This window comes from Protopterus annectens, chromosome 6.part0, assembly GCF_019279795.1.
Source record: "Protopterus annectens isolate FY-2018-M chromosome 6.part0, PAN1.0, whole genome shotgun sequence".
In the NCBI taxonomy this organism is placed as follows: Eukaryota; Metazoa; Chordata; order Ceratodontiformes; family Protopteridae; genus Protopterus; species Protopterus annectens.
This window is the reverse complement of record NC_056737.1, coordinates 1,772,259,932-1,772,279,230: the sequence shown is the minus strand read 5'-3', so window position 1 is coordinate 1,772,279,230 and position 19,299 is coordinate 1,772,259,932. Positions and strand designations below refer to the sequence as shown.

Below are 19,299 nucleotides of genomic sequence, written 5' to 3'. Positions count from 1 at the left end.
TATCTCTTGTCCCTTTTCTTTATTTTCACAACACACACACAGGGGATGTGTTTAATAATATAAAGAACTCTGTGTAGAATCATCATCTGAATCAAATTAATCCTCAATTGGGAATGTAAACTTCGTTTGACCACCTAGCCAATATCATCTTAATCTGTTGTATCAGATATCCATAATTAACAAACAACTTCTTTCTCTCTTTCCCCACTCTTAATTTGAAATATTTAATCTAAACTTTCTTAGGTATCAGGTCACATCTTAAACACTACCATTAGCACCTACTCTAATTTAGAAAGCTTTAACCCAATTACATTTCAATCCCAATTTTATTTTAAACTTCTACAGTATCTTCCATACCATCAATTGCCAGCATACAGTCATCAGCAAACATTAAAAATACTTTCCACTTGAAACTAATGCCCTCCAAAAATTTCCCAATCCTTTGAGTTGCAATTTCAATATCCAGTAAGAATAAAAGTGAGGAAAGGATGCAGCTTTGGCTTGTAACTCTACTAATAATTATTATTATTAACCAATAGTTGAGCTCTTGAGTAATTATATGTTGCCTTAAACAGAAGCAAAAATGTTTGCCCTATACCAATTTCTTCAAAAACTCAAATAAATGCAAAGGAATCAAAAGCCTTTTTCATATTAAAAAAGATAGTCCTTGTCTATTTCCAAACCAACACCTGACCTAGTAAAACAAATTCCCTTAGCTGCCATCAGCTTTCTTTGGCTGTGTGCTCATTAACAAAAGTTCTCTGTTCTGAAGCTACAAGGTTTGAAATATAGCTTTGGAGTCACTTAGCTAGTAACAATGTCAGAATTTTAGCTTCCACATTGATCAATAGGCCTATAATTACCCAGATTTCATACATCTTGTCCCTTCATCAGAATAAACATGACTAACGTTTTAGTAAAGGACTTAGAAAGACCCCCCCCATCCTAGCACCCCTATTTTATATCTGACTCAAGTATTCAAATAATAGTACACTAAAAAGCTTATAGATTTCAGCCTGGGTATCATCACTTTCTGGGGATTTATAATCTCTCTGTCCCTTACAACCTGCAAACCTTTGTTAATCCTAATAACTTCTTCTAATAGCTGTCTCACTCTCTCTCTCTCTCTCTCTCTCTCTCTCTCTCTCTCTCTCCCTCTTTCCTCCAGCCTACTTAATCTAGCTCTCTGCTCAAATTGTTTACATTGCACTCTATCATGTTGTTATATATCATACCAAAAAGGCAACAACTTCATAATTTATTTTTGTCTTCCATGTCACACCTTCTAGCTGATCATCTGCTACTTTCTACTGCAATTATTCTTAATCTTTGCATCCCCAATGCTATTCCCCTAGGACTGGACCACCTCACCCACCAAAGGATAGGGATAGGGATAGGGAAACATGTAATATATCACCAGCAGCATCATATAATTGCTGTGTATATAGATTTTTTTTTCAGTGCTGTAAATGGCACATCACTTTATGGTTAAACTTTCTCTCTAGCCCAAAATGAGCAGAAATCTGTTGCTGTGAGTACTATATATATATATTTATATATATATATATATATATATATATATATATATATATATATATATATATATATATATATATATATATGGGAGCCCTTCATTTGTTCAAACTTTCAAATGTATGAAACTCATATGGCTGACACAATACGAGCGAACATTTGAAAGGCCGACAAATAATAGTGGAGATCCCACTGCAGTGCGAGACTGGGAGATTCCCTTTTCCTTGCACTGTAGTGCAATCTCGGAGTGAGAATATTTAAGTAACAGTAGGTGTGGGGGGTGCAGGGGGGCTTTCCCCCCTGCATAACATAGTTTTACTGTTTACGGGTAGGTAAATGGTGCAGGATGTCAGTCATTCGGAATGTCGATCATATGGTGTCGGCCATATGAAAGTCGGCATTCTGAATGGTTGACATTCTGAAGTAAACCCATATATATATATATATATATATATATATATATATATATATATATATATATATATATATATATATATATATATATATATATATATATATATAAACAGGTACTGGTAGGTTTTATGAGATGTACAGGTGAAGTATGTGGTGAAATATGGCAGGGGAGGAGACACCAATCATATCAGAAAATATTCAATAAAGGATTAATGCCAGCAGGTTTCTAATTATTTTATTTTGAGTTTTGACTGTAGCATACTAGGGTGGCCATGGTGGTGCAGCGGTTATCGTTGCCACCTCACAGCAAGAGGTTCTCCGGTTCGATCCTCAGCTGGGGTGCCTTCTGTGCAGAGTCTGCATGTCCTCCCTGTGGTTGCATGGGTTTCCTCTGGGTGCTCCAGTTTCCTCCTACATCCCAAATCATGCTGTAGTTGGATTGGACACTCTAAATTAGCCCTAGGTGTGAGTGCTTGCGTGTGTGTGCCTTCTGTGGAAGGTTGGGCACCAGGCTGGCAACTTGACACCATAAAACTCCACTGCCAATCATGAGCAGACAGGTGATCCATTGTGGTGACCCCTAACTGGGAAAAGCCAAAAAGAAGAAGAAGACTGTAGCATACTAGATAATCCCATTTTTTAGAAGAATTAATTTGAAATAACTTATTGCATACTGTCACATAATTTAATATAGGAGTAATCTGTCTGGCATTGGGATTAGTATATTCAACAAAACCTAGCTATTTTCTTTAAAAAAAAAAATCTGTTTTTATTTTTTTATTTGATGTTAAAACAATAAATTAACAAATCAATTATAAAACAAATATCTATTTATATAGGTCCACTGCTGATCAATACATCAGTGTTATTTTTAAAGCATGTCTTTAAGTTCAAGCCAAGATTTATATGAATGTATAATATTAGAAATTTTCATCTTTGTAGTATGGAATTCACTACTGCAATAAAATTAAATATTTTCCAGTATTATGATGTTTGAGAAAACTATCATCTTATGTCATTGGATACTGGTAACCCCTAATTAGGACTAAGCCAAGATGGTGAGGGTGAAGGTTAAAGGAAAGTATAGGAAGGGCTTTAACATGTGAACAACTGTTCTGTGGAGGGAAAAGATGATTACCCCCTCATTCCAACATTGGCTACAAGCAGATGGGGGAAAGACATATGAAGGGAACCCCAATTTCTCAAAGCCTTCCCATGTTGAACTGTCATTCCTAATCTACATTATAGGGAGCAAATAAGTTGATAGATTCTGGCTGGTAGATTGATAATAGGCCCAGCATAACACAATGGGCAGTTTCACAAATGTGTTCCCAAACTAGAACTTTGGGGAGAGGACTGACTACATGAGATACAGGAAGGGAGCTGCTAGTAGAGGAGCAGAAAAAGAAAAACCTGTTTACATATGATGAGTTCTTAGTAGTGTCGATTCAGTCAGAATTTTACTAGCTTGTCAAATGCTTACAATGATTAACTGGCACACTTTAATTCCACAGTAATAGATTTCTTACCTTATCTAGAAGATCTTCTGTCCGAGCTGTTAGAATAACTTCAGCACCAAAGCGACAGTAGTGATAAGCCATTTCTTCTCCGATCCCAGTACTGGCCCCCGTAAGTAAAACTCGCGCTCCAGAGAGTGATTCTATGTCACAAACAAATGACAGTTAGTATAAATTGTAAAGAGAATGAAACTAAAGGTAATATCCAATAAGGGAAAAAGCATTTCATTCATTTGAGAAAGGTGTTGAGACATCTTCATAGTACATAATTTTCCATAAATGTAAAGCCAAGCTGCCCAAAGACCTTTAATGACTCTATATGGGTTTCAATTTTTTTATGTAGTTGCACATTTCTCTATAAACATCCAGATCACTGTTGTTCTTAATATCTCTTAGAAAGATATTTTAACATCTAGTTATTTTGCATGTAAATCAACATTCAACTCGTTCTGGAGTCACAACATGAGAGAGAACCTAGAACATGAAATTCCAGCCTGATTATGCTGTTCCCCCTCTCCTCATTTTCTTAACCTCCAGAAAATGCAGCAGTTATGGGTTCTCACAATAAACCTTAAACTCTGTGAATCCATGCAGCCAAGCCTAAAGTACTCAACTACTGTACCTCAGTTTGGGAAAGCTCTCAAACTCCACCTCTGTAAATCAGCAGAATGTCATTGCTTTTCAGACGTGGCATAATGTAACCCATTAACCCCTTCCTTTCTTCTAGCTTCTTAACATCTAGTATGAGTATTCCCTACTACTATTAAGTACTTTCATGTTGTACTGATACTTTCAGCAGCTGCACCCTCCACCCATCCTCTCCATTTTTGTTGTTGTTATACCAGAGTCTTGTCTTTGTAGCAGCAGGATACATTTCCTGTGCATTTAAAGGTAATACTGCATTGTATTTTCAAGTCATTTTGATAAATGTCTCACAAAATAATAGTGCTTTTGCTTCATGTTAGAATTTCATTTACTGGATGCCTAGTCACTTGGAAATAAATCAGCAGGCTGTGCAGTGATGGAGCGCTTAACATTGTCACCTCACAATAAGAGGTTCTCCGGTTCTATTCTCGGCTGTGGTGCCTTATGTGCAGAGCCTGCATGTTCTCCCTGCATTTGTGTGGGTTTCCTCCAGGTACACCAGTTTCCTTCCATATTCCAAAGACGTGTCTGGAGCATTTCTCCCTGGGCCTCCGCTGAAAATAAGCTCTGTCCTTGTCGGACTTTCCTGGTCAATAAATGTTAAACAAATAAATAAATAAAATAAATACATAAAAGAATGAAAATTGAAGACATTAAGTAACATGCTGACAGATAAATGAGTCAAGTTAACATAACTTGTTCTAAGTAGATAACTTCCTCTGAGATTCAGGGTGGGTTATACAAATTATAATTAAAGAGGTGTGAGAGGCTGACCAGAGCACAGGTCAGTCCCTCTGCAGTGTAAGTCTGCTCATTTGTGATTAGAGGTTGAGTATTTTATCTGGACATTTTCACTATTATATCCTTTTCATAGTTCTGTTTTCTCTCTCTCTCTCTCACTCTGTCCATTTTACTGTGTCTTGGCTTTTAAACATCCTTAAAATGGCATGATGTCTGAGTATGTCTGTTAGCTTTCATGGAATTTGAGGTTTTGGTATCTTTGCATCCTATATGGCAACCAAACAACCTATTTGTATAACAAAGTAAAACATTTTTTGCAGCAATGTTGCATTGGTTTTAGGCTTTAAGTGTTATGAGCCCACAGTTTACATTAGCAGTTGAAGCAAGGTTCTTATGTACACACTGCCGATATCAACATGCAGGGGCCAAAGTTCATGTTTGTAACATTATAAATGTCTCAGAGCCATACTCAGTACTTCACATCTTTGCCACCTTGAACATGTTGCTGCTTTAGAAACTGATATGTCTGAGGATTAGTTTCTGAAATGTGCTCATTTACTGTTCATCCCCTGGCTGAGATCCAGAATAGTTATCCATACTGCTGCAATTCAAGTAAGGGTAGAAAAATCTATAGTGATTCAGAGTGTATATACATTTTTTGTATACTCCTGACCTCTGTAGTAACCAGACTTCCCCACTGTATGCCCTACTGGCCTATTCATTCCTTCAGAGGTAGGATCCATACATCCTTATAGATAAATATCCAGTCAGCAACAATATATATTCAAATGTATCTTCTGTTCAGAGTATCTGTATCTGAAACCTGCAACTCTTCTTTATCTAAATATAATTTCACATTCAGACACACTCTCCATACTGTTTGTAAATGATGAATGGAATGTGTTATGGACCAATCAATGTTAAGCTTAGAGTTCTTATACTAATATTGATGTAAGTGTAATGCTTTAAACATGTTACATATTGTTGTATCTAGATGTATGACATGATTTCTGTATGTCTTACTGGCATAGTTTTAAATATAGCACTGAACTTTGTTATTTCACTGTGGAGCTAAGTTAGAGGGGTAGAGGGGTGTAGGCAGTGTCCTACAAAAAAAAAAAAAAAAAAAAAGGTTTCCTCGGATGTTTGCTGAATGTACTTTTAACTTACATTCCTGGACTTGGATACCATACCTTTAAATATAAGCTATGAGATGAAGAATGACTTCCTTAGTAAAGAGGAAGAGCTCCGGTGTGTGAAGCAGCATAGAGTTTAACAAGGTCAAAGGGAAAAAACAGCTAATGATTTCCTGCTCTTGTTAATTCCCTTTCCTTTCTCTTCTTAACTAGCAAGTCCCAAAATAATATCATGACTAAAGAGGACACATAATGCATCTTTAAATTATTCTAGGTTTCAGTGCTACACTGAGACCCTTCATAGTCCTCCTGCAGGAGGTTCTGGCTGCAATCCTGATGGAGGAGATGTGGAAATATTTCTGTTTCTTATATATATATATATATATATATATATATATATATATATATATATATATACATATATTACCTCTGTGCTCCAAAGGGAAGACTACCTTCTCCCTTTCCAGTCACAGTTTCTCACTTTGAAGAATCTCAGGGACTAATATGAGGGAATTGGCAGTGAAATGATCTTCTGCATGTGCCATCGTCTGTGCAGTGTAGTGCAGGTGTGTGCACGGCCTCAAGTACACATGATAGCAGATGTGCACAGCACACATATTGACCGATTAAGTAACATTAATAAGTTGAGCCTTAATTAGCATACTGACCATACCCAGCCAGGTGAATCTGCACTGTATAAGCATGACAAGAAGCATAGAGCTCACTGTGTTATGGAAGATAACTGGGCAGCTCAAAGTTCAATACCCAGTAAAGGTGGATTGCTAAAGAAAACAGTGCTTCAGCAAAAATATATCTACTTATATAAGGTAAGTACTGCTTTTTACAAGTCCCTTCATTTGTGGTGCGGCTTTTAACTGCTCTTCAATCTTTTGTCAATAAGATGTATTTTATCAGTACTTTTAAGTGTGTTAGACAAGGTGTATTAGGATGGGGGTTTGTAAAAGTACAGTAATTGCTGGAATGCAGGATTGTTAAGCTTGATGGGAGACACAACCATGAGCATATACTCAGAGCACTACTCAATACATTTTACTGTTGTACCCACTGTACATACCTCAATATGCAAACTATCTGTAGCAGTGATAGAAGCAGTCATGGCTCCTTGATCACTTGTAATTTTATAACTGTTTGTACCTAACATAATGTAAAGAGTGGGGATCCAGATAAATAAATGTCAGGCACAACAACAACAAAAAAGGTTTCCTTGGATGTTAGCTCAAGGCAACGCTGATTTACATTTTTCAGCTCTTTTACTTTCAATGAAACTACCTTTGATGGGTTGACATTAATCCCTGCTGTGTTTGAAGAGGTACATAACAAATGGAGCATTATATTTAATGCCCGGACTAATGAGAGCTGAGTTCAGTGGAATGACTACATGCCTGGACTTGGATACCATACCTTTACATATAAGCTACGCAATGAAGAATGACTTCCTTAGTAAAGCGGAAGATCTCCAGTGTGTGAGGCAGCAGAGAGCTTGGCAAAGTCAAAGGAAAAAAACAGCTAATGATTTCCTGCTCTTGTTAATTGCCTTTCCTTTCCTTTCCCTTCTTAACTAGAACGTCCCAAAATAATATCATGACTGAAGAGGACAAATAATGCATCTTTATACCTCTACAAAGAGAGTTTCCCCTTTCAACCTCAGATGCTACAGGTTAGAGGCCTTTGTGTTCCAGGACCTCTCAGCAGCAGAATATGCTTTGGCCACTAGAAGTCAGGAGCATTTGTCAATATCAGGATTATATAACTTTAGAAAAAAACAATGTACGTGATAGAATGTGCACAGCTTCATAACATTTTATGTATCACAAAGTATGGAAGTTATAAATATAGAGAGTCAGAGATTTAGACTTTAGCAGCAGATACAAACCACTTGGCACACTTTGTTAGTCATCTTTTCTACCCACTGCATAAAGTACAGATTGAATTTAGCAAATAGTTTATCTTCCTAAACAGAGCAGCTTCATGACTTTTCCTTGTAGTCTTGCCTCACTCCTATCACATGCATTTTTGCTTAATGCTTGTTGCGTACAGTCTTTTCTCATACCTGAACTGATCGTTATCATCTCGTACTTACAGCATGCTTTCTCTTTTGATTTGTGTCCCATGCCTTCATTAATTCTTTCCCTAATTATGAAGCACAGCTATTTCAGGAATACTGATTCAGGCTTCTATTAAGCTTTTTGTGAAATCTAACTTCTCATACTTCTTTCAAGCTGTGCATTCTCTGTCTTCAGACAAATGTCCTTTTTTTCATTTAGCATTTCAGGAAGACACTGCCCTTGTGGAATTTTGGCCTTGCGCCTTCAACTGACCACCTAGGTCATCACTCTAGAGCCCTCTAATGAGCCCATTCATTCAGTGGAGCAGTACACATATGGCTGTTTCTTTATTTGGAGTGAGAGCCAGGTAGACGAGGAGTTGTCAGTAGATCAGTAGCAGTTTGAGTGAATGCCTTTTCAGTAAAAAGTTTTTTTCAAAAGTACTTTCACCTACAGTGGACAATTCCATTTTTTCCACTATTGTGTGAACCCAAGCTAGGTATATTTAAATTTGGGGATGTATGGATGTCCCCCCAAAAAGTGAGTTGGTTTACACTCAGTTTCACTGGTTGTACTATTTGAAACATTTTCTGGACCAGAAGGGGAGGGCCTTCATCTATGTTGTTGGGGATCAGATGCTTATTATCAGAGCTGTAGCTGGCTTATCTAATGCCTAGTGCCTTTTCCCGATTTGGCAACTACCAAAAAAAAAAAAAAAAAAAAACTGACATTTCAGCCAGGTCCCCACCCCCTCAGCCATTCAGTTGAATAGCTAAAAAAAAAAACTTTTAACTGAAGCAAGCCTATTGTTGCTGTTTGTATTAATTGGTTTGCTACAGTAATTACCACACACAAGAAGTAGTGAATCACTTCTGCATACCAGCATTTAAACATACTGGTACAAAAAAGAATGCAAGAACTGCATTTCCGTATTTCTCCCTCTAACACCTTGTGTCTAGGGCAGCTGCAACATTTTCCCCACCCTTGCTATGTTTCTGTTTAGTATATGTCCTACCATCATTGCATGTACTTGCAAGTGACTGAGAGAAGCATGCAGTTTGCTTGTGGTGTAGATTCCTTTCCTCTGTGCGTGATGCAGTGAAAAAGCTGTCCCCTTCCAGGCAACACCTCCTTGTGACCCTATCTAAAACAGGGGTTATTTCCAAGAGAGTACGCTCAGACATATGCACCTATCCCATCCACAAAGGAGATGAGAGCAGACTCTTCTTCATTTCTCTCTCTTCTCTGATATAATATCTAATAGGCACCCCCAAGCCACAAATAAAAATTAGATTGTTTGGGTCATACTCAGAACTTTATCCTACTACACCAACACAGCATGGCTCTCTTCTGGTATTAAATATGTTCTGTTATAGTCTCCTCTCCCATGCTCTTTCAACAGTGTACCTGACCAGTTAATTTAGAGGGATCCAATGCATAGCCTCAAGTCATATTTATTGACCTTTTTTGAACTATCTATAGTCTATATTCCTGCAGTAATGGAATATTCAGACAACACTCACTGTGTGATCACCAACTGTAAGATCATCTGGTCAAAGCAGCAACAGCATCATGTTTTCCATTAATTATAACATGTTCTGTATATCTCAGTGCCTATAAAGCATATTTGCATTTCCCACATCATGTTACTTAGCTTTGGGTGATATTGTTAGACCTCCTGTCCCAAATCATTGCCACATCTCTTGTTGCTACTTCCCCTCCAGTTCTGTACTTTTCTACATTTTTGCTGTCCAGATAAAATTACTTGCACTTGCTAGCACTGAGTGGGAGTAGTCTTGTCCTTTTTTAAACACATTTATTAATATATAACTTAAGGCACAGACACACATACATTTATAAACAAGAAAACAAAGTATATTAACATTTTTTCCATTTAACACATCATATATTACAAGTTTTCTTTCTTTATAACCACTGTCTTTCCGTCCAACGCTACATAAATCACTCAAGTTCCGCTGTCCCTTAAACCTCACTGCTCCTCTTGAAAATTATTCTGCATGCATTCACAATTAAATTTATTTCTGTGTAATTTCCCCTTCTCTTTTCTAAAGATCCCTCTTCCAGACCATTTATCTTTTTTACAATGTTTAATACTTCAGATACAGTGGTTTATATTCTGATTTCCATTTTATAGTGATTGCTTTTTTTTGCCAGCCAACAGAATTAAACTTAATAAGGCATTACTATGTCTCGACAGTTCATATCTTATGCCTCATCTCAGAAGAATCATTTCCTTAGTTACAGCTATTTACTCACTCAGTATTTCTGGCAGACTACTCTGTAGGGAATTTTTTTTAATTTGCTAACTCATTACATTCCCAGAAAACATGTTTCCAGTAACCTCTTTCTTCCCCTTCATACCTCCAACATTTGTTACTTACCTGAGGAAAAAAAATCTTTGAAGTCAGCTTCAGGTATAGAAATACATATACAAACACTTCCAAGCAAAAATCCTTAAAATTTTAGACTTTCTTGCACACTTGAGAGCCATACATATGTCCTCCATTGTTCCTTATAAGTTGCTTTTCCAGTCTCTCTTCCCAATCTTTTCTAACCTCCTCTGTTTGAGTCTTAGAGTTATCATGTAATATTTTATGTGCCATACTAATTGTCCCCTTTGAATAGCAGCTTCTGTTCTTGATTCAACTAAAAACTGTAACAGAGCATGTCTTTCATTTAGGACTTCCCTATCCCTTTCTCTTTGCCAATACTCTGATAACAGTCCGTGGTAGTCAAGGCAGTCTCTTACCTGCAAGTCCAAACTTCTTTTTGGCCTGATCCCACTCTATTACTTTCCTTTCTCATTATTTGTTCCTAATACCTTGGTTCCTTTTCCAGTTATCAGCAGTAAATTCCAAACCTCTCCTGCCTACTTTCTGTACTGTCACTTGCAGTTATCCGTATTGGCAAAATCTCCTTCCTCCATTAATGTGTTGGCTTAGTTCTTAGAATACTTTCTGCAACTTTATGAATATAACATTCTGTATAGTGGTCATTCTCTTTAAGGATCTGCATCCAACATCCTACTATCTCCATATTTGTTTAACTCCCACACCTGTTTCATCATCATCCCTTTCCATTCTGAATTATACATTTCTAACTGTGTTGTGTATGTGAGCCATTAATGTTTACCTGTAAACTAAAACTTCAAATCAGGTAATCCTAAACTACCTCGTTCTATTGGGAGAATCAACTTACCCACTTAACTCTTGCCATCTTTCCCTCCCAGATAAATTCCTTAAAATCTTTATTAGTTATTGTTCACAACTTTCCCTCTGATTGATAAAAATATGCTTGATCTTCATATAAAACGAAAAGAGCTAAAAACAGTTTCACTGCTTGTACCTTACTATCCAAATTGATAAATAAGAGCTTCCAGTTTCTCAGTTTTTGTATTATCTTTTGTTTAGTCTCTTCCCATATATCCTTAACTGCCATAACAGAAACCTTTTTAATTCATACTTCTAAATGCTTAATTTTATTATGTCATGCATGGGTACATAATTTGTTGCTACTGCCTTTGTTTCATTTTCATTATTTTTATAACCTGAAAAGACTTAAAACTTTTTCAGAATGTTTTGCAACACTGACATGTCTTTTGTTTTGCATTTATCAAGTAGAAAATAATCTCTGCAAATAAAGCCAACTTTTCTTGTTTACCATACCAATTATATCATAGAATTTCTCATGCCTTTGTTTTCTTTGCCAGTGGCTCTAAATATAAAGCAGTAGTAATGGGGAAACAGTAAACTCCTGCCTGGCTCCTCTGTTCAAAAACAATTTATCAGAGAGGAACCTCTTAGTTTAATTCTTTCCTCAAATCCTTCATATGTCCTAATTAATCTACTTCCATTACCCTACTCATAAAATCCCAGGTTGCTCTTTTGAAAGCTTTCTCTGTATCAAGACCTTCCAAAAAGAGCAGTATTTCCTTACATTCTGCATCCCTCATCAGTTTTCTATTATTGTTGTCAAATGTTTGCCTCCTGTCTAAAAATACACATTGATAAATATCTATTAATCTTGACAACACATTTGGCAATTCCTTTCAATAGTATAGTCATAAGCACTTTATAATCATGGTTTAAAACTGAAATGGGTCTATATGAGGCTGGGTCTGAAAGGTTATTACCCTTTTTGAGTAATACAACCACCCCCAGCTTTCTTCTAAGATGCTGGCACTTCCCCAAAATACTATTAAACAAAATCTTCCAGATTTTTTAGCACTTTTTCCTTCCTAACTTCCAAACTTCCAGAGGAATACCATCTGCTCTAGGTCACTTCCCCACAGATTGATTATACATCACCATTTTCATCTCATCTTTGTCTATTTTAACTGTTATTAAGCCTCATCTTTCACTTATCCTGGCATAAGTATTTCAATTTGTGCTCCATCTTGGTTTTCACGTTTCTCTGTTTTATACAAATTTTCATAAAATTTCTGAAATATCTCCAATACCTCTATAGGATCTCTGGTTATTTTTCTTTACATATTCTCTCTAAGGTTGGTGACAACAATTTCTGCTTGCTGTTGCCTAAGTCACTATGCTAAAAGTGTTTTGCGTGTGCCTTATTTGAATATCAACATTCAAAATGCCAAGTGCCCTCAAGTCAAAAAACAAAAAAAAAACAAAACAAAAAAAGGACCGAAAACACAAGGAATGAATGAATCTTGAAATCTTGAAAACTGTTCTTCCCCTTTGAATTTATTTTGTAGAGAGCAAGTTCTCTGGAACCCCATGTGAGGGCAATCCCCCTACATTCCCTAAACTTATATATACCAACTCCAAGATTCCCATACCTTGGGGAGAAAAAATATTTCAAGAAATGCCATCTTAGACTTAGTATATGTAAGTCCATTCTTTTGGCTATTCAGTATCCATATTTCAGAACTCAGCCTAGTGGGTTCCAAATTTGCAAATAGTTATTATTTTTGTGCTCTGGAGTTATCAGAAATAGTTGCTTAACAGCAGTTTTTCTAAACTCATGTATCTTACCCGAATACTCCCTTATTTTCTTTTTAGAACTCTACAGTTGGTCGTTTTCATCTGTGGGATTTCCACTATTCTACAATACTGTAGCCTTTGTCAGACCCTCTAAATAATTTCTATTACTTCTTAACCATATCTCTTTCTTTTTTATTTCTAACCTATTATTCAACTCCATTTTCATTTTATCCCATTCACTAGCTATTCCTTCTGAAGAAATGTTTATCTTCCTGAATAACTTCAAAATAATTTCCAATATCTATTCCTTAAATTCCTTTCTTTTTAACTTCTGGAGTGAAAGTACCAGTATCTCATTTTTACTTCATTACCTCACATTTTTATCTTAGTTTTGTTTTTTTGGTGCATGATCTGAAATAGTTATTAGATGTATGCTAAAGTAAATAGACTTCCCTTTGAAATCTCCATCCTTTCTTTATCAAATTCACATGCTCATCTCTTTCCATTTCTATTTGTACTGTGAATTTCTTAATATAATTCAGTACTCTTTCTTTTTTATCTATACCTGTAAGGCCATTTACATTCCAAAATACTATGGATAGAATAACAACAATGATAAAAAGCTATTGTTCCTACTTATTATACATCACAGTTTTTTGAATGTGTATTTTCAACTTTTGTCTTACATGCATACACTCATCTTTGTCAGGCTGATCTTTTATACAGTTGTTTCTCATCCTCTACATTTGAATCTATGTCACATTTCTCAAGACTTTTTACTTTAATGAAAACCTTCAAACAAAAAAAAAACTAAATACATTTTCAAATCACCACCATCCCCTATTAACTTAGAACAAGCACACAAAACTATTTACAATTTCAACAAATGAATTTTATCCCTCTTGAAATTAACAGTTGTCCCAAATTGACACTGGCACCCACAGGCTAACCTAATTTAAAAGTAAAGTTCCCCTTTTCAAAGTGTATGTTACAGCCTGTGTTCCCAATTACACAAATGACTATCTGTTCTTTTCTATCATTGTTTCCCTCTCAGTTGTGAAAAACAGCATATGTGCTTTCAGAAAATATTAACTTTTAGCCCTGAGGAAAAATATTGCACTGGGTAGCTTTGAATAAAACTAAATTATACAATGTGCTATTTAATACATTAAAGTATTTGGGCTGCTGGGGAGGCTACAATCTCATATTCACTTTCCTTAAGTTCAAACTTTATTTTTCACTGAACTTTGTGTCATTGTACTTTTAAATGTTGCATTTCCCTCTGGAAAGAATGCTCAGAACTGTCAAGATTAATTGCTTGCACCTGCAAACAACATGTCTCCATGTAGAAGTAGTCAACAATTAAAAAAAACAGCTAACAACTTGCAGACACATGAAGGAATCTTTGTAAATTTCAATCAGAAAAGAATGTATAGAATTCCCAACATTAACTGCTTCTACCTGCAGACAATGTGTCTCCATGTAAAAGTAATCAACCATGAGAAAAAAACAGGTTACAAATTGCAGATACATAAAGGAATCTTTGTAAATTTCACTCAGAACATAATGTTTTACCTACTTAACTGAGTAAACTACTTGAAACTTCAACAAGGTGTTTTTATTCCTCCCACATGGAAGTTATCAGAGAGAGAGAGAGAGAGAGAGAGACTCCTAGATGTGACAGCTAAAGTGATTGTATCTGACTAATCCTTTGTACTGTGTTTCTTGTCTGTCCCTTATAAAAAGAAGGGAAAGTTTCCTCTTAGTTCTACATATAATACAATCAGAACACTTTTATATCCAATTCCCTCCCCAATAGCCCAAGATCTGTTCAGACTTTCTTCACTTGTTATATTTTAAACGCTAGATTTCTTACATCTAAAAAGGCACTTTTTTATTGTAGTACCTTTAATACATACAGCAATCACTGAAAAGACTTCCTTTGCACTTGCATTTAAAATATACCTAATTGCACACTATACATAACTGTTTTACAATATAGCATGCAGTTTATAAAATGAAATGTTTTTGCAAAAATACTAATATGAACCAAAGTTCTTTTACTTACAGTAGTTTTTCCTATAGTGTCCTTCTAAGTGTTAAAGACATAATGTGGGTTATATGCTTTGCAGTTCCCTACAAGTTGAAAAAAGACAACAAAAATCCATTTTTTTCTCACCCACTTTTATTTACGCCATATTACACAAATGTGATCAATGGTTTATAATCTCACATTAATTCACTAATTTCAGTATTGCTGTGCTTCTTCCTAATCATCTCCATCATCCAGCACTAGAGTCTGGTTCAAGGTCATGGTACTCCTAACTCTTCTAGTCAATTTCTGTCCTTTTTTTTCCCTTAAGCATTTTCCTTTGGAAGATTGGAAAAGGTTTCACTGGCAAAGTCTGTCTCAGTCAGCTGTATTGTCAGAAGAATGAGATGCAGAGTCCCCTTCTACTTGCTGTCTCACCTTTTGTTGGCTAATTATTTTTTTATTTCCTCCTTAGCCTGTACTGCACCAAAAATGTATTTGATATTCCAGGAAAAAAATACTCTGAAGACAGCTGGAATAGTAGCATTTTGAGTCTCATATCTGTCTGTTAACATTCCCTGATTGCTGAGTTAAATTTGCTTCTCTTACCTGGTGTACAGTGAATATTCCTCTTTCACCAAAAAAAGTCATCTGTTTCCTATTTTCAATACTTTTTTTCTGCTGCCACAGTTTTGTCAGAATCAACTCTTTCTGCTGGTTTGAATGCATCTCTACTAATTCAGGGGTTTCCTGCTTTCTTGTGGCCAGGTTTTTAGAGTACACTCCATGTGCCCTTTCAATCAACAAATTCTGCTGTAGAACAAATTGCTTATCTGTGCTTTCATAAAATTAATTCAGTTTCTGCTTTCCAGTTTCTCTGATATAGCAGAACATCTCAGGTTTTTCTGTGTGATCTGTCTTCTAACTCTGATATTTTTTGAAACAACTGTTTTTGGGAAGCTTAATACTCACCCAACATTTTCTTCATTTTAAACTATGATTTTTGCAGTTTTATCAACTCATCTGAATAGCTACTTTCTACTATTTCCCCATCATTTTATTTGAGTTGATATAGTCCTTCAATTATTTATTTATTTTAATCACCTCTGAGTACATTTGATTTAGATTTTCCTTTAAATTACTGGAAGACACCTCTTGAACCACAGCTAAAACTTGAACTGCTTTTTGCTGAACAGCTGTGGGATCCTTCCCAGTAAGTGTTTCCAGTTCATCTTTTCTGATTAATTTTCTTTCAAATTCAAGTGGAGTTTATCCAAATAATAGTTTCAATGCCACTCTTTATTTCCAAATTTCTATTTTCATACTGGGAGAGTAGAAATTAGGCTGTTAATTAGTGTGCAGCCATCTTGGAAGTCAGAGGAGTCCTCTCTTAAACTGCTTCACCAACCATGACAGGTTTTTACAGGTTTATAAGCTTCATTGTCAAACTTATAAAGTACTGATCTTCAAGAGTTTTGCATAGTGTAACCCTATGATTTACTTTGTATGACTATAAGGGGTAATGCAGAAAGAAGAAAAAAATGGAAGCACGGCTAAGGTTAAAGCAGCTTTAATAATAACATTTTAAAATCACTCTTCTGAAAAAAAACAATACTTGAGTACAAGAAATTTACAGTAACTCTTCCACAGTATCCAAATGTTCTGTTGCTACAACAACACAACTTTTGGATACTGCTGAAGAGTTATTTTTAACTGCTTTTATGTTTAACTTTTCTGCTTTCTGCATTATTCCAGTTTTGCTTGTCAAACCAGATTCATTGCTCAACAACCATTTTTTATTTTACTATGACTATAACAGGTAGAATATGCCAAGCATAAACTTTTAGGCTGGACTGGATCAAGCACTGCCCTGCAAATCAAGCAGTGGTCACTTGCAAGTAACCTGCAACAAAAATAATATGGTAATAAATTCTGAATCATTTTCAGGTGGTTTAAGTTTTCAAATCCTATAATTTTAGTAAGAAGTATTTCTATCTTTTCAGGTTGTGTTACATGTCTTGTTCAAGGTCTACAAAAGACAACATTATGTCCAATCATGGGTCTAATCAGTGAAGTAATAAATGCCACAATGTTCTCTTTGTAGTGAATTAACATTCCTTGGAACATTAGATGTGCTGCAGAATATTTCTTCCTTTTTTACCTCTAAGAGTTAGTAATGCAACATGACATTCAAAATGTAGACTATCTACAAATATACAATTCCTCCCTATTAATATTCTAAAATATGCATGCTGATTGGCCAACCCAAACAGCGTGCCCATTGTAAATCCCACAATATACCAATGGAAAAATGTCTGGTCGCCCGGACTTTTTTCCATTGGTATAAACTGCCCCAAAACTTTTTATTTACAATTAAAAAAAAAAAAAAAAAGAGCGAGAGAATGGAGCAGCAGAGACTTTCTTTTCTCCGTTGCTTCCATTTTAAAGCCTTGATGTACTGGGTATGCGTGTGAATGTAAGTCCCATACGCATGCGCAGTGCATCAAAATGCACACTCAGTATACCACACAACCAGCGGAAGAACAGCAATCCAGCATTATACAGAGACATTATTTAAGAAAAGTAATTTTTTTTTTCTTAAATAATGTCATTGTATAATAGCAATAACCGACTCCGTGGTTGTGGTATATTAAAGATTTACCCATGGTTGCCTTTGTTTAATCACTCGGGCTTCACTCTCATGATTAAACCACACCAACTGTGGGTAAATCTTCAATATACCACACCACATAATTGGTTATTGCTTAATTATCCTCATCCCTAGAGGTCTTTTAAAAATAGTATCCTCATGTTTTTTTTTGTTTATTTGTTTTCTTTTTGAATCATTCATTCATATTATGATCATAAACTATTTCCGTTTTACCAAGTTATCCGGTGATATGTTTAATGACATTGAAGGTGACATCATAATTACTACATGTGTCTGATTTTATAGACCATCTTGGAAAACATTGGGATCTTTTACTGAAGCAATTATATTAGCAGTTTGTAGTCATTAGTATCTCTCTTTATCCAAAGCCCATTTCCCACTTTTACATCTGAGAAGAAGGATCTAAAAAAAGCAATCTCAGAACAGAGCCCTGCATGACACTACTCGTAAACCCTGTTAGGATAGAGAGGTGATCCCCAACCTTTTTTTATTTCATTTTATTTATTTACTTATTATTTCTTTTTGCATGTGTCCTGTTGCTTAACCAGTCCTTCAACCTTTACAGCTATTACCTATTCAAAAAATGGCACAAATAGCAACTCCTCCCCTAAAACTCATGTTGTTGCATCTCCAACTGAAGCAGATTCCCTGGGGCCCTTTTGGTACATTCCAGTATTGCTCTCTCCATGATTTTACGTAGAATACTGGTCAGGCTGAAGAATCTAAAATTGTTTGGGTATCACATGACTTTGCTTTCGTGAATTGGAGTGAACTGGTATCACTGCAGTCTGCTTCCTTAGATCAGAAATGTGGTCACATGCTAGTATGCTTAACATGATGGACAAGGGATAGGGTAGTTTTCATTGATTTTGCATAGGAAACCCCCAGATTCATTACTGGAGCTAACATAATTTGAGTTCTGATGATTTTTTGTACATATCATACCGTAGATAGGCCACTGCCCTTGTCACTGTAGTTCTCTGATATATGACTTTTTATATTGTTAAACTTGCACAAACCTTTTCAGTTGGCATCTTCATTTGTTCTACATTTGGGTGATCACATTTAGGTGCATAAAGGTGGTATTATTTTATTCACTTTGTCCTGAAGTTGTGTGATTTATTTATTGTTTACAGATAACATTGCTTTACTCCCTGTCTTAGGGATTCAAAAATGTCACTGATTGTGTTTCATCACTCACAGTCAATCACTGAGTCAATCTCAATGGCAACACTCAGATCTGCTCTGAGTTACAGCACAATGGCACTAAATATACAGACCCAACTGATATTGCCAACATCCTGGCAGATAGGTTCAGTGCTAACTTTATCCCCATCTCACCCCCTAAAGAGCCCATCTCTATACCGGAAGAAGGCAAAGTTCCTGTAATCATGGCTGCAGAGGTAAAAAACACATTCTCCAAAGCCAAGAACACAGCATCCATGGGACCAGACAACATCCCAGGCTGCGTTCTACATGGACTACAGAACGAACTGGCACCCCAACTAAGTACCATGTTCAATCATAGCCTCCCCTCAGGTTTTGCGCCTGCTGAATGGCGCACAGTGACAGTTATC

The 19,299-nt window shown here is 36.0% G+C and overlaps 1 protein-coding gene across 1 annotated transcript in view; it reads right to left on the bottom strand.

Annotated features, from left to right (window-relative positions):
* LOC122804024 (hydroxysteroid 11-beta-dehydrogenase 1-like protein) overlaps positions 1–19,299 on the bottom strand; it is a 326,649-nt gene that overhangs the window by 100,008 nt on the left and 207,342 nt on the right. Inside the window, exon 2 of the mRNA XM_044073702.1 lies at positions 3,477–3,607. Within this exon, the coding sequence (XP_043929637.1) occupies positions 3,477–3,607 (131 nt within the window). The remainder of the gene's footprint in view (positions 1–3,476; positions 3,608–19,299) is intronic.